The 27,953-nt window shown below is 45.4% G+C and overlaps 15 protein-coding genes and 1 non-coding gene across 16 annotated transcripts; 5 read left to right on the top strand and 11 right to left on the bottom strand.

Moving 5' to 3' along the window:
• Positions 1-68: 68 nt before the first annotated feature.
• PUMCH_000683 (uncharacterized protein) lies at positions 69-1,742 on the top strand (the record flags this gene model as incomplete). The annotated part of the gene is made up of 1 exon (XM_063019758.1): positions 69-1,742. The coding sequence occupies one exon, from the start codon at positions 69-71 to the stop codon at positions 1,740-1,742; it is 1,674 nt and encodes a 557-aa protein (XP_062875828.1).
• Positions 1,743-1,990: 248 nt separating this feature from the next.
• PUMCH_000682 (uncharacterized protein) lies at positions 1,991-2,734 on the bottom strand (the record flags this gene model as incomplete). The annotated part of the gene is made up of 1 exon (XM_063019757.1): positions 1,991-2,734. The coding sequence occupies one exon, from the start codon at positions 2,732-2,734 to the stop codon at positions 1,991-1,993; it is 744 nt and encodes a 247-aa protein (XP_062875827.1).
• Positions 2,735-3,727: 993 nt separating this feature from the next.
• On the top strand, positions 3,728-4,315 carry PUMCH_000681 (uncharacterized protein; the record flags this gene model as incomplete). Its single annotated transcript, XM_063019756.1, has 1 exon — positions 3,728-4,315. One exon carries the CDS (start codon positions 3,728-3,730, stop codon positions 4,313-4,315), a length of 588 nt encoding a protein of 195 aa, XP_062875826.1.
• A 299-nt stretch (positions 4,316-4,614) lies between these two features.
• Positions 4,615-4,926, bottom strand: PUMCH_000680 (uncharacterized protein; the record flags this gene model as incomplete). The annotated part of the gene is made up of 1 exon (XM_063019755.1): positions 4,615-4,926. One exon carries the CDS (start codon positions 4,924-4,926, stop codon positions 4,615-4,617), a length of 312 nt encoding a protein of 103 aa, XP_062875825.1.
• A 496-nt stretch (positions 4,927-5,422) lies between these two features.
• On the top strand, positions 5,423-5,833 carry PUMCH_000679 (uncharacterized protein; the record flags this gene model as incomplete). Its single annotated transcript, XM_063019754.1, has 1 exon — positions 5,423-5,833. One exon carries the CDS (start codon positions 5,423-5,425, stop codon positions 5,831-5,833), a length of 411 nt encoding a protein of 136 aa, XP_062875824.1.
• Positions 5,834-6,253: 420 nt separating this feature from the next.
• PUMCH_000678 (uncharacterized protein) lies at positions 6,254-7,441 on the bottom strand (the record flags this gene model as incomplete). Its single annotated transcript, XM_063019753.1, has 1 exon — positions 6,254-7,441. One exon carries the CDS (start codon positions 7,439-7,441, stop codon positions 6,254-6,256), a length of 1,188 nt encoding a protein of 395 aa, XP_062875823.1.
• Positions 7,442-7,672: 231 nt separating this feature from the next.
• PUMCH_000677 (uncharacterized protein) lies at positions 7,673-9,031 on the bottom strand (the record flags this gene model as incomplete). The annotated part of the gene is made up of 1 exon (XM_063019752.1): positions 7,673-9,031. The coding sequence occupies one exon, from the start codon at positions 9,029-9,031 to the stop codon at positions 7,673-7,675; it is 1,359 nt and encodes a 452-aa protein (XP_062875822.1).
• A 440-nt stretch (positions 9,032-9,471) lies between these two features.
• Positions 9,472-11,619, bottom strand: PUMCH_000676 (uncharacterized protein; the record flags this gene model as incomplete). The annotated part of the gene is made up of 1 exon (XM_063019751.1): positions 9,472-11,619. One exon carries the CDS (start codon positions 11,617-11,619, stop codon positions 9,472-9,474), a length of 2,148 nt encoding a protein of 715 aa, XP_062875821.1.
• Positions 11,620-14,259: 2,640 nt separating this feature from the next.
• On the bottom strand, positions 14,260-16,212 carry PUMCH_000675 (uncharacterized protein; the record flags this gene model as incomplete). The annotated part of the gene is made up of 1 exon (XM_063019750.1): positions 14,260-16,212. The coding sequence occupies one exon, from the start codon at positions 16,210-16,212 to the stop codon at positions 14,260-14,262; it is 1,953 nt and encodes a 650-aa protein (XP_062875820.1).
• A 708-nt stretch (positions 16,213-16,920) lies between these two features.
• Positions 16,921-20,250, bottom strand: PUMCH_000674 (uncharacterized protein; the record flags this gene model as incomplete). Its single annotated transcript, XM_063019749.1, has 1 exon — positions 16,921-20,250. The coding sequence occupies one exon, from the start codon at positions 20,248-20,250 to the stop codon at positions 16,921-16,923; it is 3,330 nt and encodes a 1,109-aa protein (XP_062875819.1).
• A 592-nt stretch (positions 20,251-20,842) lies between these two features.
• PUMCH_000673 lies at positions 20,843-20,930 on the bottom strand. The gene has a single exon. It is a non-coding gene; the product is annotated as a tRNA-Lys (tRNA).
• A 170-nt stretch (positions 20,931-21,100) lies between these two features.
• On the bottom strand, positions 21,101-21,898 carry PUMCH_000672 (uncharacterized protein; the record flags this gene model as incomplete). Its single annotated transcript, XM_063019748.1, has 1 exon — positions 21,101-21,898. The coding sequence occupies one exon, from the start codon at positions 21,896-21,898 to the stop codon at positions 21,101-21,103; it is 798 nt and encodes a 265-aa protein (XP_062875818.1).
• Positions 21,899-22,930: 1,032 nt separating this feature from the next.
• PUMCH_000671 (uncharacterized protein) lies at positions 22,931-24,187 on the bottom strand (the record flags this gene model as incomplete). Its single annotated transcript, XM_063019747.1, has 1 exon — positions 22,931-24,187. One exon carries the CDS (start codon positions 24,185-24,187, stop codon positions 22,931-22,933), a length of 1,257 nt encoding a protein of 418 aa, XP_062875817.1.
• Positions 24,188-25,168: 981 nt separating this feature from the next.
• Positions 25,169-25,696, bottom strand: PUMCH_000670 (uncharacterized protein; the record flags this gene model as incomplete). Its single annotated transcript, XM_063019746.1, has 1 exon — positions 25,169-25,696. One exon carries the CDS (start codon positions 25,694-25,696, stop codon positions 25,169-25,171), a length of 528 nt encoding a protein of 175 aa, XP_062875816.1.
• A 782-nt stretch (positions 25,697-26,478) lies between these two features.
• PUMCH_000669 (uncharacterized protein) lies at positions 26,479-26,970 on the top strand (the record flags this gene model as incomplete). Its single annotated transcript, XM_063019745.1, has 1 exon — positions 26,479-26,970. The coding sequence occupies one exon, from the start codon at positions 26,479-26,481 to the stop codon at positions 26,968-26,970; it is 492 nt and encodes a 163-aa protein (XP_062875815.1).
• Positions 26,971-27,172: 202 nt separating this feature from the next.
• PUMCH_000668 (uncharacterized protein) lies at positions 27,173-27,391 on the top strand (the record flags this gene model as incomplete). The annotated part of the gene is made up of 1 exon (XM_063019744.1): positions 27,173-27,391. The coding sequence occupies one exon, from the start codon at positions 27,173-27,175 to the stop codon at positions 27,389-27,391; it is 219 nt and encodes a 72-aa protein (XP_062875814.1).
• Positions 27,392-27,953: the final 562 nt, after the last annotated feature.

Here is a 27,953-nt window from a genome sequence, read left to right as displayed (position 1 = left end):
GAAGCTGAAACCACTGTATCGCCAATCAATTGAATTTACTGCTCCACACCATTGACTCCGTAGGCGAAATGTCTCGCCAGGTATTCTCCACCATAAAAGAAGAAAAACCGCCCCGATCACCGCTCTGGTACAATGGGGCAATGGAAGATTCGGACCCCGAAGATTCGCCGTCTCATTTTGACCTTCTAGCCGCCGCGCTGACGCCGCTACGCGTCTGTACCGATAAGAACTCGGTATTTGCTTCTCCAACCAAAAGATTAGATAATTTGAGATTGTCACCACATAAGCAGAGTGGCCTACGGCAGCAAAAGCCCATCGAGATATTTCAGGATAGCATTGAGCTTCTGCAGAAGCACCAGGACCTAGATGGGACTGATATCAATGGAACAGCGCTCGATGCCGATACAGAAGTTTCTCGTGAGGATACAGAAGAATTTGATATTCGAATTGCTCCTGAAGATTCGGGGCTGGAAGGCCTGTCACCAGCAGACTTGGCAGACCAAACCATTGTAGAAGAGTCTAGTTCAGGTGATGACGAACCGCAACAATTGTTCTCGCACCATCGTCTGCTGCCCATCTTCATTCGCAAACGTAAACATACAGAGTCACCCATGGTGATCACACCTCAGGCGCAGGCTCGCCATCCTTTGTCTCAAAGCTCGTTCACGTGTGATATGTCTGGGGTAGTCACAGCAGAGTCCGCTAACAACACCACGTTTAGTGTCCTGAAACTAAGTTTTTCTGCATCCGACTCCACGCCGTGTCCACCGCAACCTCGAAAACGACTCAAGTTCAAACTGCTGCTGCTGCTGCTGGTACTTCTACACAATAATCTGGAAGATACTCCATCGCAACCGTCTAGGGTTGGAAAACCGGTCCTAGACCTCTCTGCCTCTAAAAAACTTGCCGCATCGTCTGTTCCTCTACTCACTAAACTAAACCATGCGAGCGCAAGCGATCAAGATAGCGATGAACATGTCGAGAGCACGGAGACTGGATCTTCGATGCACTCGTCAAGGCTTGAGCCGTCTTCAACACCAATTAGCCAGTCGACTCCAGCGAACTCTCGCGCCAACTCACCTAGCCCGTATGAGGAAATGTCTGATACCGAAGTTGATGGGTATAAGTTTGTGCGTCCCAGTACACAATCCAATTTTCAGACACCAATCAATCGATATCCTGTGGCATCGGCACCCACTCCAAAGTCACAGCAGCTTCTCAATTCGTACAATTCCAGCAACTTCTCTGCTGGAAGTGGCTCTTGTAGGTACAAGATCATCGGAAACGTACCGGTTTCTGCTGCTGGATTGATGGATGAAAACAGTGATGATGTCCATATTGGCGATAAGCGCATCAACGATCCATATGTATCAGCGCCCGCTTCCAGTCCTTCACCTGGACATCTGCTTCTGTCTGCGGCATTGTTGGAGAAGTATAGCACGTCACGGGACAAGCTACCTCTTTTAGAACATTTCCAGCGAGACTTGCACCCTTCAGAGATGGATGATCTCATTAATGATGGCAAGTCAGTTTGGGCATTCTACAAGATGATCCTTCTGGCGCGCTTAACAGATCTACACATGATATCTTTTCTCAAGAAGGAGAGGCTTCGGTGGCATCCTGACAAGTGGGTGCATCGAATCCAAGGGTCGGGGTTTGAGAAGAGTAACATTGACAACCTCAGCAAGGTGATCAATGCGTTCATCGAGGAGATCAACAACGGGTTTCGAGATGCAGTCTGAAAATTCGAGATATCTTAATATGTTAATTACTTAGGGAAGAAATGGAAATATAATGACGGAATACCTATCCGTGTAGGCCGCTGCAAGGGCGGCATAGTTCTAATACAAAGTTTTGATTTGCCGCTGTGGGAGTAATGGGGGTACAAGTGACAAAAAGACTGAGGGAGATGCAATGAGAGGAAGCCAGTTATAAGCATAAAGAAGGAGGGCAAGGCCATCCATAGGAACAGAACAGAACAGAGACTGTTCTAACTTTCCAGCGCCTTATCTCTAGGAGTTGCAGCGCCCAGACCACTGCCTTCTTCAATGTTGGCCTGCGACACATCCTCGCCTTCGCCCTCCAAGTCCTCCTCCATATCTTCGTCGTTGAGGTCTTCCTCTTCTTCAACCTCTTCGCCCTCCTCATCCTCATCCTCCAACTCTTCCTCGTTCTCTTCTTCCTCTTCCTCCTCTTCTTCTTCTTCTTCCTCCTCATCCTCCTCGTCTACCTGTTGCTGAGGAGGATACTGGTCAGCGGTGCCATCTTCATTATCCCAAACAATATTGAAGCGGGTCACACGTGGCTTCTCGGCCAAGATGTTTCTGGTGACATGCTCCACCTGCACCTTTGTAGGAGGGTTTTCGCGCAACTCCTCCAGGTCGTATTCGTTGTTCACATAGTAGCCCACTCTAACAAATTCACGATTAGCGTAGGAACAGGACAACAATATCACCGTCACACTGACCAATTCGCTCGCAGGAATCAATTCAGGGGAAGGAGGATCGGCCTGGAAAAGAAATTTGTTGATTCCCACCGGAACAGGACCCACCAATATGGAATCAAGTTCCTGGTCGTGATCTAGCGATCTCAGACTACCAACGTAGGTCAATTTCCATTCCAAATCGCCTTTCAAAGGCTCCAAGCATTCAAATGTGATCTCGAATTCGTACGCGTCGGTGAAACGCGCGGGATTGTTGAGGACCTCGATGCCGAGGAGAGATACAATGGACATTGGGTCTGTAGTAGAGACGCGATCTGGGGGAAATATGGGATGAAAAATGCGTCTATAATGGGATTGAAATTGTAGGGGTCTGGGGGCCGCGAAAGGGTGGACTTTTTGTTAACTTAGGTTTTTGGATGTTTGAAAGTTTGGAAGTTTTTATTCTGTTTTGTTTTTTTGCTTTGTTGGTTTTGCTGTGATGGGTTCTGTAGTTGAGCTTGTTTTTGGTTCTGCCGTGTCTTTGCCAGTATGTTGAGATTGGGTAGAGAGAGAGCATGTAAAGTGGACTCGATAAACTTTCCTTTTTACTTAAAAATTGCGTAAGTTCAAAATTGTATGCATCAATTCACGTGTCTTGGCTATTCATTCTGTTTGGTGGGAAGTGTGGTATGTGAAGTGGATCTAAAGAAATTCCGTGAAACACTTATTTATCATCTAATCAAATCTTCGTTTTCTATTTAGTTTTTCCTATTTCAATTTAATTTGAATTTTATTCAGGTGCTAAGCGTTGTAGAATCAGGACAATCTGAAACACTTATCTACAGTACCCAACTAATGTATTAGACACATCATACGTCAAAAAATGTGCAATAATAAAAAATGACTTGTACTCGAGTCTTTTCGAAGTCTCCAAAACGTATAAACGTCAGTTTCTGGCCTGGTATGAATCGGTTCGTTGGTCATTGATCAACGGAACGCATTCGAAACAGCTAAGGCACGGAACTAATTTTATCGTTTCGAGCAATGAACTTGACCCAGTCGATTCTACCAATACTGCTGATGATTCACGTTTTCATTCCGAAAGCCTTTCATGACTCTCAATACATAGCCCAAACCAACCTCACCTCGTTGCACCAACAAAAGCTGTCACGGATAAAAATTCTTCAGAGGATCCCGAGCGTAAATAAAACAAAAACATTTTCTGTAGCGTTTCTAAAAATACTTTGTCCCACCTGATCAGCGTCACACTTACTCCTCTACTATATCTATCACAGAATCTAACAAATGACGGCATCCAAATACGCCGACCATGAGTTCACATGGCCAGAGATCCAGCATATCATCCGCACCAATCAATTAGAGGTGTTTGCACGGTCCAAGGCGCAAATTGAAAAGTACCACTCGTTCAAAGACACGCTAAACTCCAAAGGAACAACGGTGTTCAAGCATTTGGTGGTCAATTCTTTGCACTGGTGTACTGCGGAGGAAGTGGCCGGAATTCCCGACTCACAGGTGACCATAGCTCAGAGTGGCGCCGGGCTCTTCCAGTGTGCTTCCGACTTAAAGATCATTCGGAACGATTTCCCGTACTATTTCGCAGACAACATCACCCATTTGTGTGTGTGGAGCAAACGGCCAATTGAGTCGGACCCCGAGAGTGATATTGGTGATATTTCGGAGGAAACTCGTGCCGTGGTGGAGACGTATATTCGTGATAAGTTTGTAGATCAGTTGGGGATTCCACGGGAACGATTGGCATGGTTTCGGAATTGGGAGTCGTTACAGAGTGTAAAGGAGATTAGCCATATCCATGTTTTGATCAAGGATATGAGTTCAGAACAGCTTGAACAGGCATTAGCTTCACCAATGTAGAGCCACTGGAAAGCGAGGCGAAATGGATCAAGGCGAAATAGATTAAAGCGGAATAGATTAAAGCGGAATAGATTAAAGCGGAATAGAATAAAGCGAAATAGAATAAAGCAAAAGAACAGCACAATCACATCTCATGAAACAATAATCTCGATCACGAACTACTACAATCCCATGTAAGAGGTTCAGTGTAGCTGACTAAACAACTACGCAATAAACTCACAATGATTTCACAAAGATCTTTGAAATATCCTACAGCCAAATTACCAATATCCTAAATTACTATACATCCCGAATTAAATTTAACCACCGAAACCATACAAGGTTCTACCTTGTCTCTTCAATGCATACACAACATCAAGAGAGGTGACGGTCTTTCTCTTGGCGTGCTCAGTGTATGTGACGGCATCTCTGATGACGTTCTCCAAGAAGGTCTTCAAGACGGCTCTGACTTCCTCGTAGATCAAAGCGGAAATACGCTTGACACCACCTCTTCTGGCCAATCTTCTGATAGCTGGCTTAGTAATACCTTGGATGTTGTCTCTCAAAATCTTTCTGTGACGCTTGGCACCACCCTTTCCGAGACCTTTTCCACCTTTTCCTCTACCGGACATTGTTGATTTGTGTTGATGTGTTGTTGTTGTAAGTTACTTAGAAAAGTATGGTTCTAGAAATGTGGAGGGGGCGAGTCGCAGTATTTATAGGGCGGCCGGGTTGCGCGCAGAATAGGTGTGGGTCAGGGATCACTGTGGGGGGAGGTGCAGTGGGAATCCGCAGCGTTTTTCTCGCAGTGCGAAAAGTCGCTTAACTGAGGCAATGTAGAAAACGGGTCGCTTTTCGCGGCCCGTGAGGTACGGGGGTGCGACTACAAGTGGTGCGGTTGCCGTGCTGCAATGTGCAGCGGACGGTCGTATATCGCAGCACCGCATCCAGACCACTTTCTGGCGCGAAAAGCCATGCTGATGTTTCTGCAGGCCAGATTCTTGAACTTCTATCTCTTTGTCTGGCACCTCTATCTGCAGGCCGCGCCTCTCCCGAATCTGGGTAATATAAAGAGGCCCTGATTTCCTCCCCACAGTTATTCTTTCATTAGTTCATCACATATCAAACATGGCTAGAACCAAACAAACAGCTAGAAAGTCTACTGGTGGTAAGGCACCAAGAAAGCAATTGGCCTCCAAGGCTGCCAGAAAATCCGCCCCATCTACCGGTGGTGTCAAGAAGCCTCACAGATATAAGCCAGGTACCGTTGCCTTGAGAGAAATCAGAAGATTCCAAAAGTCTACTGAGCTTTTGATCAGAAAGTTGCCATTCCAAAGATTGGTCAGAGAGATTGCCCAGGACTTCAAGACCGACTTGAGATTCCAATCCTCTGCCATCGGTGCTTTGCAGGAATCCGTTGAGGCTTACTTGGTTTCCTTGTTCGAGGACACCAACTTGTGTGCCATCCACGCCAAGAGAGTCACTATCCAAAAGAAGGACATCCAATTGGCCAGAAGATTGAGAGGCGAGAGATCGTAGGTGTGCCTGCGGCGGTTTACTTCGCACTTGTATTATTATTGTATATTAGCTAAATCCGAACGGAGTATCATTACTACTTGTAGAGATGGTTTAAAAGAAACATTCATTGTTTAGGTTGCTTGTGGTTGTTTTATTAGTGTGGCTCTAAGGATATTTATGGACTACAAGCAGTACTGATAAGTAGTAGAGAGGCATGAGTAAACATACTATTAGTAATAGAATACACCAATCATATATGGGCAAAAAACTAGGTTTTTAACACTTCCTCTTGTGAATGTTGATTGTGCCCTCTCTACTCCTATCAATTGACCAACATCAATGACTTCACCTGAATAACGTCCGATCTAGTACAAAAATGAGAATGGCTTCAACAGTTCTGCTGTATGATTAAATAATTATTAATGAATTCGCTTCCATAACTTAGAATGGATACACACTGGGTTCTTTCTCCTCGATAATCCCCCGTTTCTCCTGCTCTTCCGCCTTCTCCTTCAAGTATGGCAAAAGTGCATCCTTGAACTTGTAGTAGCCACGGTACTCCTTGACATCCTCCGACCAACTCTCTACAGCATTGAACAATCTGCGTGGGATGTGTGGCTCCTCGCACAACTCGCTGATAGGGCAGAAGTACGTACGGATGGTGAACACAATGGCGCCTGTCTTGGGGAGTCGACGCAAACTTTGTCTTTCGCTTCGGAAATATAATTGCTGTGCGGATTTCGCAGCATCAGCGGTGTACCAGCCTACCACATCTTCCTTCTCGTCACCAATGGAAGACGACCATGCCAATTCGTCGTCTGTCTGGATGAAGTAATTGTTTCTAACAACAGGCTTGTCGCATGTGAGACGTGTAAAAAACTTGGCCATTCCTGAATGAAGTTTTTCGTTGTATTTAGGAACATCTCCACTGGTATGGATCTCATGGAGTGGCATGCCCTTTTTGTCCTTGAACCGCCAAAATCCAGGCAAGATAATTGCACCTGCTTTCAAATAATAAATGCCATCGCTGCCTTCGATCATGATCGCCAAATCATCCTGTACCATCTTAGCGGCCATAAGCATAGGATCCTCGGTGATATCATCAGGGTTGCAGTTTTTGAACTTGAATACCTCGCCAGTGACAAGATTCTCCATTCCGGTAGGAAGCTGCTTGAACAAGCTTGGATACCGCGCTGGAAGATAGTTCCAAAATTCGTCTAAAAGCTCAAAGGCTGCTGCGCGGGCTTCGGGGTATGTTCCGTACACATCATTGCCCAAAGTTTGAGCCCGCATCACCTTATCATTATGATACTTGTGCCATTCGTTGTCTAACTCAATCCACAGATCCAATTCCATGTTTCTGATTCCCATGGTGATGGTATACTTGTGCTTGAAAGCTCTGTAGGGAAGTGGACGAGTTTTCTCAATGTCCCAATTAAGGAAGGGAGGAGGGATAGGGAATTGGTAACTTTCTGGCATCCATTGGCCTGGCTTTCGATCCTTGTTCAGAATCTCTCTACTGGGAGCCTGTTTGACATTAGACTTTTTGAGCAGTTTCAGGACAAATGCGCCTGCTGCCACTGCCAACATCACCAAGTAGAGGTAATGCTTGAATTCGAGTTCTATCATGGAGTGCTTAATCTTTGGTCTTCTCCTTCTCTTTGATTATTAGTAGTATTGTTCAGATGAAATGCAATTTGAGGCTTGCTTCTGTAGAGTCGATAAATAGAAAAATATTCAAGTTTAAAAGGATATTTCCATGAATTCCATTTCTTCTCTCACCCCTCCATTTATAACCAATTCTCTTTATCATTTGCGGCACCGTTCTCCCGAATAGGCGAAGATATCCTGAAACACTTTCTATGCAGGAGGTAGAAACGCACCGAATAAGGATACTTGAAGCACACTCCAAATTACAAAATAGCCCATGCAAACTTGGCCCCATCTTCTGTGCTTAAAATTAGGTTGTGTCAAAAGTCCCGCCACAAACCAGTAGACTATAGGCAAAAACAGGTGAATCCGAGTGACGATCTGCACATGCCACAACAAGAGTAAAAGGACTGTAAAAATAGTGTTCACACAAATAATTGGAAATATGCGTGCAACTGGATAGACTTCTCGGAAATACCTGACGCTAAGAAGCGAGAGAATTATAGTGGGGGCGCCGAAAATGAAGTTGGGAATGTTGTTGGGAGTCCAATACTTCAAGAATCCATTGTTCCAATAGTGGCCTTGTGCGTACGTGAATAGCAGCGGAAGCTTAGAATTGCACCATTCTCCGCGTTCAGAGCCGACACATATCGAGGCATAATTAGAGTACTGTGTAATGACAAAACTTAATCCTAGAAGCAGTCCTGCAATAAGTGGGCTAGGAGACGGGAAAGGTTTCACTGTGAACAAGTCATAAACATAGAGTATTCCCAACAATAGACAATTGGCACGGAAGCCGTATGCAACGGCTGCAAATGCGCCACTCAAAATGTATAACCCCACATAGAAAGCGTCTGGTGCCCGGTTATGAGTAGTTTCATTGCCAGATTTTTCGTTGCTTTGTGCGTCAACAGACTTCGTTTCATCTTTGTGCCGTGCGTCTAAGATCACGTACGGACTAGAGTCCAAGCCTAGTTGTCTCAAGTAGAGGCAAGAGAACGAAAGAAAAGCGGCCACTGGCTCCGAATAAGGCGCTGTCATGAAAGCAGCAGCTGGTGTCATCACATACAAAATCAGCAGGCATAATGCCATTCTCTTTGGCGAAAAAATGCGAGCATTCTTGAATATAGCCAATGTTAGTTTGTACAACACCAACGTCGCAGCCAAATGGGCCAAGTTAGCTACAAAAGTGGCCATTAAAAGACGAGGATAAAACACAGCTCCTTTTATCCCGGGAAACGATTTTATAAGTCTCCACCAAACTGGACAGAAGACGAATTGGTGCTCGTATTGGGGTCCTTTGACGAAAAGATCGGCAAAGTAAACGGCGTCCCATACAACAAGTTTATCAATAGTATTGTTTAGCAACAGTAGACAGACTTTTGATAATTCCGAATCGATGAACTCCGAACTGGTGGAAAGTTGACATAAGATCTGTTTCTCAAAAGAGTAGTCTTCTAGAAGCAACGAAGAGGAGACATCGAACAGGGTCGGCAGTAAGTGTAGAATTGCAAGTTGCACGCACTTCACGATGCCAAAAACGGCTATAATCTGCGCTGTAGGGCCCATTGACGATAATGTAGTTTCTATGTTCAAGATGATCTGGGAGACTATACACACACCTAGGTAAACAAAGAGGAACTTCGATCATTTCGAAATAAAAAGAACTTGAATGATTCTCAATCGCTTTCGAGATACGGAAGAACGAATTCATGTCATGTTTTTATGTATTGTTATATTTTGTATGTCACCATGGGCAAAGAATTCTTACTCAGTATCCAAGGCTCAAGAAGGGCCATAAAGATTTATGTACTTGTTGCACGTACTGTAGAAATTGAATTTAGTTCCATTCTCAGCATAGAATAATTACAGTTTCGACCAAACCGACAGCCGTTTTAAATCCCCGAGGGCTCAATGAAAGAACAGAAAGGTAATTAGTATTAGTGTATTGCCTGAAGCAGATATAAATAATCCGTCAATTTCTATGGAATGAATGTTCTCCTAATTCGTTACTTCTTGCCGAATTGAGCACCGAAGGCGTCAATGATACCTGCCACAGATTGTGGGTTAGACAAGGTGGTGATGTCACCCAATTGGTCGGCCTCGTTAGAAGAAATCTTTCTCAAGATTCTTCTCATGATCTTACCAGAACGGGTCTTTGGCAAGTCTTGGACAATAATGACCGACTTAGGAGCGGCAAATGGACCAATGTGCTTTCTGACAACCATCACCAAGTCCTTTCTGAGGGCAAAGGCAGCGTCGCTGGTCTCATGACCGTCGATGGTGGCAGCAAACTCGTCCTTCAAGGCGACGTAAGCAATGACGGCTTGTCCAGTCAAGTCATCGTTGATACCAACAACGGCAGCCTCAGAGACACCGTGGTGCTCAATCAAGGCAGCCTCGATTTCAGCGGTCGACAAACGATGGCCAGAAACGTTCACAACATCGTCGACTCTGCCTCTAATCCAGTAGAAACCGTCGTGGTCTCTGGCAGCACCGTCTCCGGTGAAGTAGTAACCTGGGTATGGGCGCAAGTAGGTGTCCATGTACTTCTCGTGGTTCTTGTACACGGTACGGGCCATGGATGGCCAGGTGTTCTTGACAGCCAAGACACCCTCGACATCGTTGCCCAGGATCTCGGTACCGTTGACAGGGTCAATCAAACAAGTTTGTATACCGAAGAATGGCAAAGAAGCAGAACCAGGCTTGTTAGGAGTGACACCGGCAATAGGAGCAATGAAATGCGAGCCGGACTCTGTTTGCCAGTAGGTGTCAGAGATGTGACATTGGCCCTTTCCGATGTGCTCGTTGTACCACTCCCAAATGTCTGGAGAGATAGGTTCACCAACAGAACCCAAAGTACGCAAGGAAGACAAGTCGTACTTAGGGATCTCGGCCTCACCAGCCTTACGCAAAAGACGCAAAGCAGTAGGAGCTATGTAGAAGTGAGTAGCCTTGTGCTTCTCAATGATTTGGAACAAACGGCCGTAGTCTGGGTAAGCAGGAGTACCCTCAAAGACCACAGTTGGAACACCCAAAAGCAAAGGACCGTAAAGAGCATAGGTGTGACCGGTAATCCAACCGACATCTCCAGCAGTGAACAACACATCCTCAGAGTGAACGTCAAAGATGTACTTGGTGGTCATGGCGGCACCAAGCAAGTATCCACCAGTAGTGTGGACAACACCCTTAGGAGTACCAGTGGAACCAGAGGTGTACAACAAGAAAAGAGGGTCCTCGGAGTTGACAGGAACTGGAGGACAGTAACCAGGGAAGTTCTTGGTCTCCTCGTCCCACCAGTAGTCTCTACCCTCAGCCATTTCGATGGTGGCAGAACCGGTTCTACGGTGAACCAAGACCTTCTGCACAGATGGGCAAGAGACCAAAGCCTCATCAACCAATTTCTTGATGTTGATGGTCTTACCACCACGACGACCCTCGTCACAGGTGATAAGGGCCTTACATTGAGCATCGTTAACTCTGTCTCTGATAGAACCTGCAGAGAAGCCAGCGAAGATCACAGAGTGCACTGCACCCAAACGAGCGACAGCCAACATGGCAACAATAGCCGAGGCATTCATTGGCAAGTAAATGGCGACATTGTCACCCTTGGCGACACCCCAGCTCTTCAAAACACCGGCGACCTTGGAAACCTCACGCAAAAGCTCGGCGTAGGTCAAAGTAGAAGAGTCAGCCTCGTCGTCAGCCTCGTAGATGACGGCGGTCTTGTTAGGGTGTGTATATGCCCAACGGTCCACACAGTTGTATGCAGCGTTCAACTCACCTCCAATAAACCATTGTGCGTCACCGTTGACCAAGTCACCAGACTTGACCTTGGTGAAGTCTCTGTCCCAGTGCAAGAGGTCGCGGGCCATTGGGCCAAAGAAGGCCTCGGGGTCCTCGATGGATTGTTGGTACATCTCATGGTATTGGTCCAAAGAGGCAATGTGACCCTTTTGGGGTTGTCTTTCGAAGAATTCCTTTGGGGTATGACGCATTTGCACGTCGTTAGCCTCGTGGACTACGGAGTGTGAAGCAGTGGTCATTCTGTTGTTAGTAATGTGGGTAATGGGAAAGAAAGAGCCATATGGGAGACTGACAAGAGAGGGACTAGTGACTGCTGAACAGATCCTGCTGGCATAGGGCATAGGGTTCATATAGAGGAATTCAAGATATCATTGAGTAGGAGTTTCTACATTCTTCCGAACTTTCTAGGATGTATGATTGATACAGAGACTCACTTGTCAACTGTATTTGTATATCACCAAAAGATGCAGTTCCATTTATCGAGTGTCATATCGCTCAAGATCAATGCAATTGAAGAATATAGATCAGTCCACTCAGATCGTAAACACCTAGCCCCATATCTGTTCAGCCAGGGCCAACTTCTGTCCTGAGAGACATTCACGCCGAAGAACTCCCACCCAGGAGACAATTTGAAATACTTTGAGTCTTCGCGCATAAGTGTCTAATTCCCAAAATTGATGCGGACCCAAGCCCAACAGATTCAACCGTTCTTGACGAATACACTTGATTGAAGGACGAACGGCATTAGCCTCGGATGAAAGGAATGATCCCAATGTTGAAGATGGGCAAAAACCCAATAATTGGCCTCGAGATTTTCTTACATACTTTCGCAGGCGTGGAAGAAAGTGGTTGTCCGATTTTTTTTGGGCTGTAGTCCGTACACTACTGTAGAGGTGGTTGGGTATATTAGCGTATATACAAGTATCGGGATGTACAACACGCACAGAAAGGAATTGATGAAAATTTACAATCAGACGAGATGCAACTGGCCAGGAATCAATTCCTATTTATCTAATTTTTATTGTACGATCCGCATAGACGGACTATCGGACGCTAGGGAAGGATAGCGGCCGTCCGACAACGTCGGCTATCTGCAGGCCCACAAAAACATAAATTTTGGGATCGTGTACACGTCGTGTGCGCGTTTTTCGAGTGGAAAAGCGCTGGACGTGAAGTATAGGTGCTACACTTTGTTTTTATGTTATTTGTGAAATCGAATCATCATTTCTCAATCTCGAATTCTCGCCCCTAATCCTGAAACAAGGTGGTCGGATGAGTGGACCCAAAAGGATCTTGTGCAGGATTTTCGCAGCCATTGGGTAAATTTTCGCTAACCCCATTGTCCCGCCGGTGATTGGCCATTTTTGATCTCTTAAGCCTGGGAATATTTATGCGTTTAGTGGGAATGGTAATAATGGCTCCTATCGTCAAGCTTTTTCCATTTAGCTAACTTCTAAGGATCATCGATGGCTGAATCAGGTAAAGAGGGGTGGAATCATTCTCAAACAGGCAAAACGAGGCCCAAATTTCTTCTTTTCGGCCCCTCCAACTCCGATAACCCCTCCCCCTCTCTAATTGCTCGTAGTAGGAAACCTTCATCTGTAGCGTTATTGTGTTATTTAGTTGTTTTTTTTTTTGTAGTCTTTTCCTGCTCAGTTCTACTCAGTTTGTCTCAGGATGAAATTGTCTTCGTTTCTGATCGCTGAAATCAGTCCAATGATTGGTGCTTTGCTCAGAGACCGAAATTTTGTCCTCACACTTGCAAATTGTCCTTAAAATATTAGAGTTCTTTTAGTCTTGACCATGTTTTTTCGTTTCCGAAGTATATCGGCTCGGAGTAGTGGCTCCGTCGGTGTTAGCTTATCAGTACTCACGGCGATAAGACATGCCCGGGGTTGAACATCAACCTATTTGTAATTTATATCCGAGGATATGATTATCGAATTTTTGACCTTTTACTATCACATTCCGGTCGTCATTGATTGGTGCCCACGGAACTAGATCCCAGCGCTGGCAACATGCTGTACACTGAAGGAGCATGGAAGTATACATGCTAATTCCTTGACAATGATTGGGACAACTCCAGCTGCGTAATTAACTTCGATCTTTGAATTATCGAGCTAAATTGCATTGTGAACTTCGATATTTGTCTGGATCACCGTATTCTACTTTCTTGTTCATTCTTAAAGTGCAGTCTGAAACGTTGTAGGTACAGTATCAACAGAGCAATTTGCAGCCAACTAAATGCTTTTTTTATATGTTGCTCCCAGATGGGTGATTCTTTCAACTTCAAAAACAAAGAAGAATTCACTTTCTTGCATCTGCAAAGCGGGTGTCAAATAGTTCAGTTGTGGCCAAGTACAAGAAAGCACAGTCGATGAAGAGTCTCACAGTGAAAAATGCATTTCCCTCCTAGATATAATTTCTTCAGAATTCAAGATTGACGTACCAATCTACACTGCTTGATTTCATTAAAGTCTTACTTGGAACAGACTGATGGTCTCAATACACTTTGTTGTATGTGATGGTAAGATAGCATAGTAAAGGAGCTATACGTTTACAGCTCTTCTTTGACTCATGTGCCAGGTTCATGCAACTCGAGTAACTAAGTAAGAGCCGAGAGAACAACCGGTTCATTGTCACATCTACCATATTTTGCTTTATGAAGCAACCCGCTTACCACTTGTAAGCTCCGACTCACGAATGAATAAGTAAATGACGACAATGAAAACACATTTATCCTCAATAAACGATAGTGATGAAATGAGCTGATTAAAATAGGCATTGATTTTCAACCGGGAGCACCGTAGCTAGTCATTGGTAGGTTTCAATGGACCACTGATACAATACCCATATAAAGAAGTAGAGAACAAGAGAGGACAATTCATTCTTGTTCAAATTCTTCTACAATTGTTACATCTCATTATAAACCTTTACCATTAATCTATTTCATCAGACTATATATAATTCAATCAGTCAAACTAAGAAGTTTAGTCGACCTCCTCGACAGTTGGACCATCGTTGGATGGAGCAGCACCACCAGCACCTGGGAAACCACCTGGGGCTCCACCTGGGAAACCACCAGCAGCAGCACCACCTGGGGCAGCACCAGCTTGGTAAGCCTTGGCCATGATTGGGTTAGCAACACCCTCCAACTCCTTTTGCTTGTCAGCAAACTCGTCGGTGGTGGCAGTTTGGTTGTCGTCCAACCAAGCAATAGCCTCCTCAGCGGCCTTGGTGACCTTCTCGACATCGTCGGACTCCAACTTGGACTTGAACTCGTCCTCAGCAAGAGTAGTCTTAAGAGAGTATGCGTAAGACTCCAAACCGTTCTTGGCTTGGACACGAGAAGCCTCCTTCTCGTCCTCCTCCTTGTACTTCTCAGCCTCGGAGACCATTCTCTCAATGTCCTCCTTGGACAATCTACCCTTGTCGTTGGTGATGGTAATTTGTTGAGTCTTACCAGTACCCTTCTCCAAAGCGGAAACGTTCAAGATACCGTTAGCGTCAATGTCGAAAGTGACCTCAATTTGTGGGACACCTCTTGGAGCTGGTGGGATACCAGACAACTCGAACTTACCCAACAAGTTGTTGTCCTTAGTCTTGGCTCTCTCACCCTCGAAGACTTGAATCAAGACACCTGGCTGGTTGTCAGCGTAAGTGGAGAAAGTCTCAGACTTCTTGGTTGGGATAGTAGAGTTACGAGGAATCAACTTGGTCATGATACCACCAGCGGTCTCAATACCCAAGGACAATGGGGCAACATCCAACAACAACAAGTCTTGGGTCTTAGAAGAAGTGTCACCAGACAAGATAGCGGCTTGGACAGCGGCACCGTATGCAACAGCCTCATCAGGGTTGATGGACTTGTTTGGCTCCTTACCGTTGAAGAAGTCAGAGACCAACTTTTGGACCTTTGGAATTCTGGTGGAACCACCGACAAGGACGATCTCGTCAACTTGGGACTTGTCGACCTTGGCGTCTCTCAAGACCTTCTCGACAGGGTCCAAGGTGGATCTGAACAAGTCTTGACACAACTCCTCGAAACGAGCTCTGGTGATGGAAGTGTAGAAGTCAATACCCTCGTACAAGGAGTCGATCTCGATGGAGGTTTGAGCAGAAGAGGACAAGGTTCTCTTAGCACGCTCACAGGCAGTTCTCAAACGTCTCAAGGCACGTTGGTTGGTGGACAAGTCCTTCTTGTGCTTACGCTTGAACTCGTTGACGAAGTGGTTGACCAATCTGTGGTCGAAGTCCTCACCACCCAAGTGAGTGTCACCAGCGGTGGCCTTGACCTCGAAGATACCGTCCTCAATGGACAACAAGGAGACATCGAAAGTACCTCCACCCAAGTCGAAGATCAAAACATTCTTCTCCTGCTCGGTCTTCTTGTCCAAACCGTAAGCGATAGCAGCGGCGGTTGGCTCGTTGATGATTCTCTTAACGTTCAAACCAGCAATCAAACCAGCATCCTTGGTGGCTTGTCTTTGGGAGTCGTTGAAGTAAGCTGGGACAGTGACAACAGCGTCAGTGACAGAGCCACCCAAGAAAGACTCGGCGGTCTCTCTCATCTTGGTCAAGATCATGGAAGAGATCTCCTCAGGAGTGAAGACCTTGGTCTCACCCTTGAACTCGACCTGGATTTGTGGCTTTCCACCCTTGTCAACGACCTTGAATGGGAAGTGCTTGATGTCACCTTGGACCTCGGCGTCCTCGAACTTTCTACCGATCAAACGCTTGGCGTCGAAAACAGTGTTGGCAGGGTTCATGGCGGCCTGGTTCTTGGCAGCATCACCGATCAATCTCTCGGAGTCAGTGAAGGCAACGAAAGATGGAGTGGTTCTGTTACCTTGGTCGTTGGCGATAATCTCAACACGGTCGTTGGAAAAGTGGGCCACACAGGAGTAGGTAGTACCTAAATCAATACCGACGGATCTCGACATATTGTATTGTGATATGTATATGTATTAAGTGAAGAAGAAAATTTCCATGGTGGGGGGGACACCACAGCCTTATATAGTAGGTGGGCTACTGCGTGGAACGACTGGAAGATTCCACAAAGTTCCACATAAAGGGCGTGTCACGTGACCTTGGGGAGTTGCTGGAACCGTCTAGGTCTTACTGGCCTGTGTGAGGTAGACGGGTGATGTCAGATTGATTAATTATGTTCTGGATATGGGTATAATTAGTGCTTGTTGATTGTGTTTGGTGTGCGTATAATTGTTTTTGATGTTTCAGATTTCTGTAGTTTGGTCTTCTGTGCCCACCTGAAACTCGTGTATGTTAATCCGCGGATAGACACTGGAGGTGGTATTGCTTTTTCTTGATTAATTATTCGGATGTGGGCTATGGTAAATTGAATTGATTTTGGCATTGTTATCTGGCAGAATCAACTATCTAGCGGCTAATTCGGGTGCAAGTGGCTGCAAAGCATGTATTAATGAAGGGCCTACTTATAGAACCAATTTCCAATGGTCTTATGGTCTTACTTTTACGAGCTCTTTTCAAATTCTAGATCTGAGACCAAATGTAATTTCGTTGCGATGGTTGAGAGTGTGCGGTTAGGTTGGTCTGTATGCTTCGACATTCAATTCACTAGCACAAATAAATAATGTATAATCCTTTCGATGAATTCTATAGCAAACTATCACCTAATGGCCATATTCGAAATTGGGAGATTTCAATATGGAGCCCTTCTCCTCCAAATGGTCGAGATACTCCTTCCAGAGATGATCTCCCTCTCGTAAACAGTTTGTATCTCCGATCAAAATCAAACCGTATTTAGCTCTTGTGAGAGCCACATTCATTCTTCTCGCATCACTCAAGAATCCGATCTTGTTTTCCGTGTTGGATCTCACACAGCTCATGACCAAGAAATTCTTTTCACGGCCCTGGAACGCATCAACAGACGCAATCATGATGTCTGCAACAGTGTGAATAGTGACAGGCTTCGACTCGTTGAAAAAGTCATCTCGGTCAATCTCAATGTGAACCTCATCCTTTTCTGGGTTAATAAGGTCGTTCTTCACAAGTGTAGACGAAATCAAATCCCTCTGTCCCCTATATGGGGTGATAACACCAATCTGATCTCTAGGAATTCCCTTATCGTAAATGAGGAGTCCCAAAACTTTCTCAAGCATCGTAATTTCTCCAGTGTTGGCATACGTTCTGCCACCATCTTCCCAAAACCGGGAGTTGACAACCTTTTCAGGACATTTTCCAGCCGTGTCCCAAAACACCACTGGGTTAGATGGAATGTTCTCCATGACTCGGTCGGCCAGCGTCAAGCCATCTTTAAGCAAGCCGTCGTAGAATCTATGACGTGGAAACTCACTGATTGCAGGGTGCATACGGTATTGGGTATCAAGCATATGTGGCGTCTTGTAAATTCCGTTGAGAAGAATTCTCTCGAATAAAGAGAGTGATAGGTTAGGCACTTGAGAGAAACTACTCAACTGCTTTTGATCTCCCACAAAAACGAACTTCTCCACTCCAGGAATGGACAACGGAATAAGTGTTGTTGGCTCGGAAGACTGTGTGGCTTCGTCCATGATGATTACAGGAATCTTTGGGCACAGCTTCAATTGGTTACCTCCAGCCACAACGGTGGTGGTGAAAATGACACGAGCCAGCGCAATAAGCTTGTCGGAGTAGTCGATCTGTGTAGTCATAAGCTTTTTGTACTGATTTTGACTGACAGTAGAGTTTGGCCGTCTCATTTCCTTGATCGTCTCTTGAGCTTGTAAAGGAAGGCCATCAAAGACTTTATGGTGTAAGCAAATTGACGCCAACGGATGTTCTCTGTTGTACTCTGGCTCTTTTTCGAGAGACACAATACGCAAAATGCTATTCTTGTGTGTCTCGAGCAATTTTTCTGCGATATTATCAATAGCGATGTTGGAGGCAGCCACAACCAAAATAGGATAGGTGTTGAGATTTCCTAAGAGCTGCAAAATAATCTCATAAATCGTCGATGTTTTACCCGTTCCTGGAGGTCCCTGTAGCACGGTAATGGAGTTGTTAAGTACTGATTGGATAGCCACCTTCTGAGAGTCATTGAACGTGTCCCTTGTAAACTTCAAGTAGTTCTTGAACACAATCTGCTTCACTGGTTTCTTTCCAAGAAGGAGATCCACAAATCTTGGGTTCAGAATCCTGGACATTGCCGTAAACACTCGACTCACAGGTACTGACACAGGAAGAATTTTGAGATGATTGACATTGACACCAGTTGGCAATGGCATTTGATTCCAAGGGTACAACTCGATAATAAGCTCCAAATTTTTTGGCCCTGCTGGAGTTCTAGATGGTTTTCTGCCTCTTACAGGTTTTTTGGATTTCCCATGCTTTCCAGAGGCAGCATTTTTACTTTCGCTGAGACCGATAGATCCGTACCAAGCAATATCGTCACCCAACGTCAAAATTAATGATTGGCCTGCAGCAAATGGCACTTTTTTGAGTGCTTGCATTTTCTTCGAGACGAAACGATCCAAGAATTGAGGAGTCATCAAAATCTCGAGTTTAAACTGCTTGTTCTTCTTATCCTGGTCCGCGTACCATTCCAATACAAAGTCCTCAGAAGTCAAAAAAGCATTGTCACTGGTTTTCAATCCAGCTTTTTCCTCCAAAAATAAATTGTAACACATCTCGTTGAAGTACTCAGTCATAGAGTCATAAGTCAATTTAGGCTTGGGCGAAGGCTCGTACTTCTGTATTCCAGGAGGCACAGGAATAACGGGTTTTTTGGCCTCAGCCGCCTCAATTTGATTGTCGTCTCCTTTTTTGGTAGCTGGCTTTTCAATTTGCTTGACATTACCTTTTTTAGAGGTAGACACTGCTGGGCTAGTACCATTCATTTTGCCAGCAGTGGAATCACCATTGGATTTCCTAGAGCCTTTGGGTTCTTTTTTGTCAGATATTTTCTTTTCATTTCCAGCCGGGGCCAAATCTGCTGGCTTCTGTTTCGATTTAGGATTTGGTATTACGGCACCAGTTTTGGGTGCCTTGTCTTTTTTCTTAGCCGAAGCTTTTTCTGCCTTCGGCGCACTTGATTTGGTGTTATTTGCATCGTCTTTCCCCTTAGATTTCGATTTTGAACCCTCTGATTTGGGTGCTTTGGCAGCATTTGGTCCAGTTGACGTCTCTTTTTTCATAGAATGGATGGAACTATTTTTCTCCGTTTTCGGTAATGGCTTTTGTGGCACCTTTGCCTTCGTTGTGTTCGGCTTCAGCGGCTCATTCTTCGGAAGTGCTTTAGCAGTCTTCGTGGGCTTCAGGTTTTTCGAGCTAGACGGTACTGGAGTAGACAGACGAGAAATGACTGGTGTCGTGCCAGAAGAGCCAACAGCTTTCACTGTCTTTCCTGTCTTCAAGGCTGCGCTAGTGGCCTTCATGCTCTCGTAATGGGCCTTTCTTTTCAATGCCTCGGGATCCACAGGCCGTGGTTTTTTCGTTCTACCACCCATGCGGCCCATTTTTCTTCTTGAACCACTGCTTTTTGCATTTGCCTTTGGAATGAACTCTTTGAGCCCAAGCAAAGCGTAAAGAAAGCCAGGAGAACCCTCTCCAACAAACTCCATGCCGGGCATTTCGACTGCGTCCAAACATTTTTTACACAAAATATTTTGGCCCGATTTAGTATTGGCCACATGCAACTTTTTGTCATCATTGCATACGTCACATTGTATGTCTCTAAGTTTGTAGTAGAGAGGAAGCTTTCCAAAAAGCGATCCATTCGACAAAGTGTACTCTGCGGTTGCCTCTGTTCCCAGCAGCAGATAGCAATCTGTACATAGAAGTGCAAGATCAGTCAATTCATATCGCAACATCTTCAATAAATGAACGTTGGTGTCACCACAATCCTCACACTCAAGAACCTCTCCAATTGCATCATATTGAACTGTTTTGTGTCTAGACTGGGAAAGATGCTTGCCTATTTCATCCAGAGTTAGCAGACAGGTCTTGCAGGTGAAAGAAGACATTGAGCGAAGGTAGTCTGTTGAAGGTTGATTGATGTGAGATGAGATGAGATGAGATGAGGTGGGATGAGATTTAGATATTCCAAGCGAAGTGGGGATTAGGAAGGTTGATTTGAATGATAGAAGTAACGATTAAGTGGAAAGTAGTTTTTGGGTGTTTTTGATAATTCCTGACCTTACACACTCTTTGAGTATTAGTTCAATAGACACTGGTGTCTGAGCAATAATGTGTGGATGATCTAATAACAATAGTCGTGAAATTTCGTTTGCTCGATTCTACAGAAACAATTCTTACAATTTGTAATAAAGAAACTTTTTATCACACACACATGGTGAGTTTGGTGTAAACCAAGGTTGACACAAAATGAGTGAAATGAGTCTAAGATCCAAGATCCCGAATTCTGCAAGACTCTAGAAGTCAACGTTAGATGGTCAGCGTTTGAAGACATGGCAATGTTCTTGCTTGTATCATGATGTCATACCGAACATAACTATATGTGTGGTGATACACAACCTAAGCGCGCTGGAATTTCATTTCAAAAATAGACACTATCTGAATATAAATAGAGAAAGTGTATTGAAAAAGAAAAAAGAAAGCCCGATGCGGGGCTCGAACCCGCAACCTTTTGATTGACCTTATGATACTTAAGAGTCAAATGCTCTACCGATTGAGCTAACCAGGCGCTCGATGTCAATAAACATTTGCAGAATTATATGATAGCTTGTAGTTTCACTTGACAGAAATAAACAAGATTATCTTAATCAATTTACTACATAAATGGGAATATACAATGATTTATTCTCGGTATTTGGGTATTTGATTGCAGACAACTATCCGCCCAAACTCAGAAACCTAGGTAGACTTCTGAGCTGGCTCACCACCGGTCAAGGAGAAAGCACCAATGCGATAGAACACGCCCTTGATGGAGACCCAAGCATCCTTGGCAACAGGCTGCCCACTAGCATTGACAGCATCATCGATCTTGACCTCCATGGACTTGAATGCATTGCGGGTGAACTGCGACTTCTCGAAGCGCAACTTAAGGAACACAGCGTAGGCCACAAAAGGAACCAACGAGTTGGCTCTGAAGGTGACCAAGCGCACAAACAACCACACGCCAGTGTAGACCTCCAACACGGACGCCAAGGCAATGGAACGGTTGTTGTTGGCAGCGATGAACTCGCCAATCTTCACCGAAACAGGATGGGTATCAGGAATGGCAAGCGCAGGGAACAAGTTGTGTTTCACGTAGGACAAGACGTGGAACGTGGAGAACAAGAGAAACGTGGCCAAGGTCAAGGCCACATACGGACTATACACGAAAAGCGCCAATGCCAACGCCAAATATTGCACGTTGCTGTCGCGCAACAACTGCATCACGGCGAAGCCATTCTTGGACACGGACTGATAGATGAGCACCCCAAAGCTCTCAATGACACCAAAGAGCGCAGCCTTGTACCAGAAACCGTACGCAGAAGGGAACACTCTCACGTACGTCAAGTAGAAAAACACAGACGATATCAATGTAAGCGCGTGGCCCACAAACCACGCAAACTGTAGCGTCTGGACAGTGGCCACGAGGTCTGGAGCGGCGGTTCTGGCAGCAGAAGGTTTGGAGGGTGTACCCTGATTACTGTTGGCGGTGGACATGCTGATCTGGAATGAGTAGCCAATAGGAATTGAGTGTTAGGTGGCAATTGCAATACTCCACAGACAATCGACAAAAGACAACGGCGGTGCAATTGGAAGAAGAAGTGATTGGAGTGGTTGCTGGTTGCGCAGATGAGGTCTCGCGACCAGAAATGGCTGGGTGTGTACACTGGCAGATATGAGGTAATGGCATAGGAATGGGACGTTGTGAGACAGGACTGGGAAGTTTATTCCAGTGGAAAAAACTGGGGGCGTATGGGGGAGTTTTTTTTTCGGGATGGGTTCTGTGGGGGAGTTTTGACTAAGGGAGATGGTATTTTTTTTGACGTTTTTTTTTGAATTGGTAGGGTACCGTTTGGGGTGTAGCTGTGTGATAGTGGTGATGGGTGGCCAGGTGTAGATTTTGTTTGTTTATCATTTAGGTGATTGAATTCTTTTTTTTTTGAAGTCTTTAAGATTTGCATGACACAGAAAGTTTTTTCCGGGAATTCATTGAATAGGTCTCTCTGCTCCAGTTTGGGTATAGCTTCTCTGGACCTCATAAGAGGCCATGTTCACTCTACATGAGGCTGAATCATTTTGAGATGGAGATATATCTATTGAACATTTGATCTTGTTGTTCAATTGTTCTGTTTTCTTAAGATCGAATTGTGCATTTTGGTCAAAATCAGGAACTTCAAGATGGTTTGTAATTTAAATCACACACTCAACAATCTTCTCGAAATCCAAAACAGAAGAGAAAAATCGAATATACATTACTTCACTCCATTCTTACCTTAAGAAGCTCTCTTACTTCAAAAAGAACATTTTGATACCAAATTCCAGTACTATATACCACATCATACCTCAATATTACCTTTTATCTGATTTGGACAACAACAACTCACCCAAACAACCGGGGACCGCTCTCAAAATTATCTTCAAAATGACCTTCACAAGAGCACCACACTCCAAACCTTCGAATACTCTAAAACTTTATAACTTTTATCACTTTTATATCACTAATACTAAATAAATCGAGAATAGATCCCACTAACGCAAGAATCCCTTACGGGCCTTCTGCTGAGTGGCTGGAGCAGGCTGCACAGGCAAACTCTTTTGCTTCTCTAATTGAGCCTTCTTCTCCTCCAACAATTGGATCTGCTTCTCCAACTTGGTCTTCATCTCACCATGACGGTTGAACAAGTCGGCCTCCGATCTCTGTAGCTTCTTCTCCTTTTCGCTAACCTTGTGCTGGAATACAGCCTTCATCTCGGCTTCCATCTTGGCCAATTTGGCCTCGTGCAAGGCGCGCTCCTCCTCCTGTTTCGTCAAGGGGTCGAACTCCTTGAAGACAGTGTTATCCTGCTCGATACCCATCTTCTCCAACTTCTCGGAACGGTACTTCTCGTATAACACGTCCGAGGTTGTCTCCTTCAACTCCTCCAAGTTATTACGCACCAACAACTGACGCAACTTGACGAAGTCATTCTGGCTCTCATTGTCGACCTCAATGACACCCCATGGGTAAGCACGGCCACGCACAGTTCTGCCATCAGGGGTTTGAACCTCCGAGGTGGAGCCAACGACGGCAAAGGGGAACGAAGCAATGAGTGCCTTGCAGTTGGCTGTGACCTCCTCGTCATCGTTCTCATAAATTTGAGGAGTGAAGATCTTGATCTTCTGGTACTTGATGTCGTTCATCACACGGGTCTTGAACTCCTCAACCTCCTCATCGACCAAAGTGTCAGACTTAGCAATGACTGGGATCAAGTTGACCTTCTCATGAACCAGCTTCATCAACTGCACATCCAACGCACGAAGCGAGTGGCCAGTAGGCTCAATGAAGTACAAGAGCGCATGAATACGGTTGTCGGTGATGGCAGAACGGTTGATTCTACTCTCTGCCTCCAAGTAGTGGTCGAAGCGAGAGTTGATCTCATCCACAATAGGCTTCCATGAGTCTGTGTTGTTGATAGCCTCGCCAAAACCTGGAGCAGTGACGACGTTCAATTTCAACTTGACGCCGTCTTCCTCGATCTCGGCGCTGGTGGTCTCGATCTTGAGAACTGGCTCAACACCCTCATTCTCGTCCTCGACGGTCAGCTCCTCTACGGGTTTGGGTGCAATGATCTCCCTGTTAAATAATGTGTTCACAAGCGTGGCCTTACCCAAGCCGCCTTCTCCGACGACCATACAGTTGAAGGTGAAGCCTCTTCTCACAGACTTTCTGTGCCACTGTTTTGGCAAGTTGGCGAATCCGACAAAGCCGGAGACTTTGCGCTTGATGATTTTGATTTCCTGATCCATATTGGAAGATGCTCTTACTCTGGTGTTTGGGATCTTCTCTTTTTTTCTATTTAATTACGAATTCTGGGTACTTGATTCGGTAGACTGTGAATCTGAAGGTTAGTAACGGTCAACACCAAGCGCCAGGACGGAATTGGGCCAATAAACGGTCGCGGAGGTACGGGTGTTCGAGTACTGGTTATGAGCACTTGTTTCCATTGCTTTTGTCGGCAGAACGGCGTACATACGGGTCTGTTGATAGATACCTATGGGTTAGATCTGAGGGAAGTTACAGGTGTGTATTTGTGAGAAGGAGTGTCGGGGAGCGGTCACGTGACGCGATGTAAACAGTAGTGGAAAATCTAGTTTTCGGAGAAAAAAAAATGAGGGGGTTGTCTTAAGTGAGTATGAGTTTATTTCAAATTGTTGGCTGGGGAAGTACGGCTATTTATATTTGTGTTTTGGCCTCTGTTGTCGGCATAGAAGGGTTTAGTACAGGGTATTTTTGGAATGTGTAGACGCGACTGACAGAAACGGAAAAAAATCAGAAAGGTCAGACGATCTATTCGATATAATTTTTCTGATATTCAAGACGGCCTGTGTTTGCGGTATTTCATGCGATTTGTCCAGTGATTGTACCATGAAGAGTTATCTTCACCATGTGAACATCAAGGAGATGACAAAAACACTATTGGATTTGTAATTGAAGAAGACGCACAATCGCAATTCCAGGAGTCAAGCAGAACAGTCAAGTCAAGTTTTTAAATGTGCCCTGGCAACTTGCAGCCCAGTGATGTGCTCTTTCTAGGTAAAGATCATCCCCATTGAAGCTGCAAATATTAGACCTCATCGACCTGTAATTGTACAGTATCCAGCTTTAACAGAACTAAAACTAGAAACATGGCCCATGGCAAATGGGTTTTGGCGCCCTGAAGTCTCCATACTACACATTGGAAGTGAAGGCCATCAATTGATATTTAGACCAACTGAATCATATCAATACTAGGTCTGCAGCCTCAAGTGATCCAAGAAAAACTCAAGTCCCCTCTTGGCAAACGCCTCCATGTTCTCAGACCGGACAACATTTCCAGTAGCCCACGACATGGATTTCTCGCCCTCGGGACCACTAATGCCCAAGTAAACCGTCCCCACCGGCACAGAAACAGAGTCGTTATCGCGCCGAAGATGCAAGTCTGTGGTGGGTCCTGCAAAGCCGGTTTCGGAAAGCACATATGTAGAACCTAATTCGTACTTGGCCGTACGAGCCAACCGGAGCACAACCTGCTCCAGAGGCCCCATATATGAGCTTATTTCTGAGTCCAGTAAGCCCGAAAGTTTAAGTCTCTGTTTCATCAGATATACCAATTTACCACCAATGTAGAAGTCCAGTGCTCCGTTGACCGAGACAATGTATGCCGACAAAAGGCCTCCGCAGGCAGCTTCCGAGATCGCAAGCGTCTGGTTGCGATTTCTGAGAATGGCTGCGATTTCTGCCACGAGCTGTTGGATTTCGAGCGGAGGAAATGCCATTGCGAGTGGACACTGCGAGTTTGTGGAAGTTTAAGAAGTCACAAAGGAGTCAAAGCGTTTTGGCTGTGATGGATATGTGCAATTGAGTCTCGTGATCTGGAATCCAAGCTCAATTGGTGCTTTTTACGAGGCGATTGAAGTTTAGGGCTAGAGGTAGAATTTCAACCAATTGGAACAGAAGCCAATTTCTTTTTATGGAGCCAAGGTGTACAATTTACCGCTATGATACCAGAAAGTACTATAGGTTGACTGCAACAGTTCTATTGGCGGTGCTGCCTGATTTATTAAGAATGTACTAGTAGTAATTACTGGGTGAGCTGAGGTGGGTGTATAAGACCATACTTTTAGTGTTAGAGTATGAGAATAGAAGAACAATTTTTGCAATTGAATGCTGACAATTGAATAATTGAGTCATGACACAAAGTGAATTGTGAAGATCTGCAAATTTTTAATTTATTTTCCAAGTTCGCTATTTCCAGTTTCATCGTATACCTATTTTTCACCTGTTCTCTTGCTATCAGTTGCCAGTTCTACCAATGGCCATAAGTCCATCGTCCAACAATAAATCTACATAATGGTTATGAGCAATTGCCCCCCCAAAAAAAGAAATTCAGAAAACTATATAAACCCCACGATTCCCCCGCCTGAAGAAAAAAAATAATGCACATATTCCTTCTCTCTATCAATCCTCCTCCCATACACACACCCTCCCACAATACACCTCATACCTCACTAATATTTCATCCTCCTTTGCCATACACCAACAACCCCTCACAACAACAATGGTAAGCTTCTCCTTCAATGCCGGTCACGTCTTATACGACGAAGACACCCACAAGTGCACCCCATTGCCCCACAAAGGCCAGATCACCATCCAACCGTCAGCAGAAGAGGAGGGGTTTTTCGACTTCATCTGGGCTCCTAAAACCAATTCGGGCGCCCGCCGCCACGAGCTCGTGCTTATTCCGGGCGATTTCTCCTTCAAACCCGTCAAGTCGTGCACCACCGGCCGTGTGGTGGCGTTGACGTTCTCCTCGGGCCAAAGAAGCTTGTACTGGTTGCAAGATTTGGGCGATGAAGACGATCTTGATACGTTCACGAAAAAGGACGAGGAGATTTTGGCCAAATTTCACGCCGTGGTCGACGCTGAGTCTGAAGCAGAAGCCGAGGACGCTGCAGCAGCAGCTCCAGCAGCAGCAGCACCCGCCTCAATTGCACTGGAAACCGTCGCCTCTGCAGCCGAACCATCAGAGCCTTCGGCCGAACAACAGTAAGTATTCGCGAGGCGCTTGCAAGTACGTATTTGCTGAGCATTGTCAGAACCCATGCTCTAGATCGTAGTTCCGTATTAACACCAGACCCAATCCCTCAGATAGATATCCGGTCGGGCTGATTTCTGACCTCTTGACAGATGACCTTCTCTCTCAGCACATCGACTCCTTGCTGCCCGAGGAGCTCCGCAGCACGTATGGTGATATGCTCCCGGAGGGCGTGGAGCCTACGAGGCTGGAAGTGATGAGGGTCTTGCGCAGCTCGTTTTTCCGCAATGCCAACGACGAGCTCAGCCATACCATCAACACCAATGCTGTGGGGCTGATGTTGGCGCATAGTTTTGGCTTCGAGTACCGGGGCGAGGGCATTGAGGCGTTTTTATCTGGTCTTAGAGACTTGGCAAAGAAGGACGAGAAAAAATGATTTTCTTTTAAATACTATTGAGCGTCACCTCGAGTCCATCAAATTTCCAGAGAGGCACCCGCCGGACCACTACTGGTCATACATAGTCACAGAGTCATCAATGGAGACAGAAAATGAACATCAGATAATACCTCAAAAACTGAATCACCCGTACGAGCTGAATTCTACGGTGCATTCGTATTCTCCACTTTGTAGTCTGTATAGCCTAACATAATCCATCCACCACTGGCCCAAAAAAACTAACCACCGCCAACCGTCCCATCCCCCAAAAAACTAAATAAAATTCAAACAATTAATCGCATTGCAAAAACCCACCCCAAATCTCCCGCTCCCCAAATTCTCTCCTCCTCTCTTGCATTCCCCCAGTCTCCCGTATGCTGGCTCCATACAGGCTACCTATCTTGTGACCATCTTTTGCTACCTACACCAACCAGTCAAACCTCGTCGTCCGGCCACAAAAAGGAGCCGATATTTCCGTGGCGGATCACTCTAATATATACCTTTTGCGTTTTGAGCCCTGGCCTGTCCCTGGCGCTCCTCGCTAGCCCACCCCACCACATTA

The sequence above is a fragment of the Australozyma saopauloensis genome, chromosome 1, assembly GCF_035610405.1.
Source record: "Australozyma saopauloensis chromosome 1, complete sequence".
NCBI lineage: Eukaryota > Fungi > Ascomycota > Pichiomycetes > Serinales > Metschnikowiaceae > Australozyma > Australozyma saopauloensis.
The sequence above is the reverse complement of the archived record's forward strand: the minus strand, read 5'-3'. Positions and strand labels throughout refer to the sequence as shown.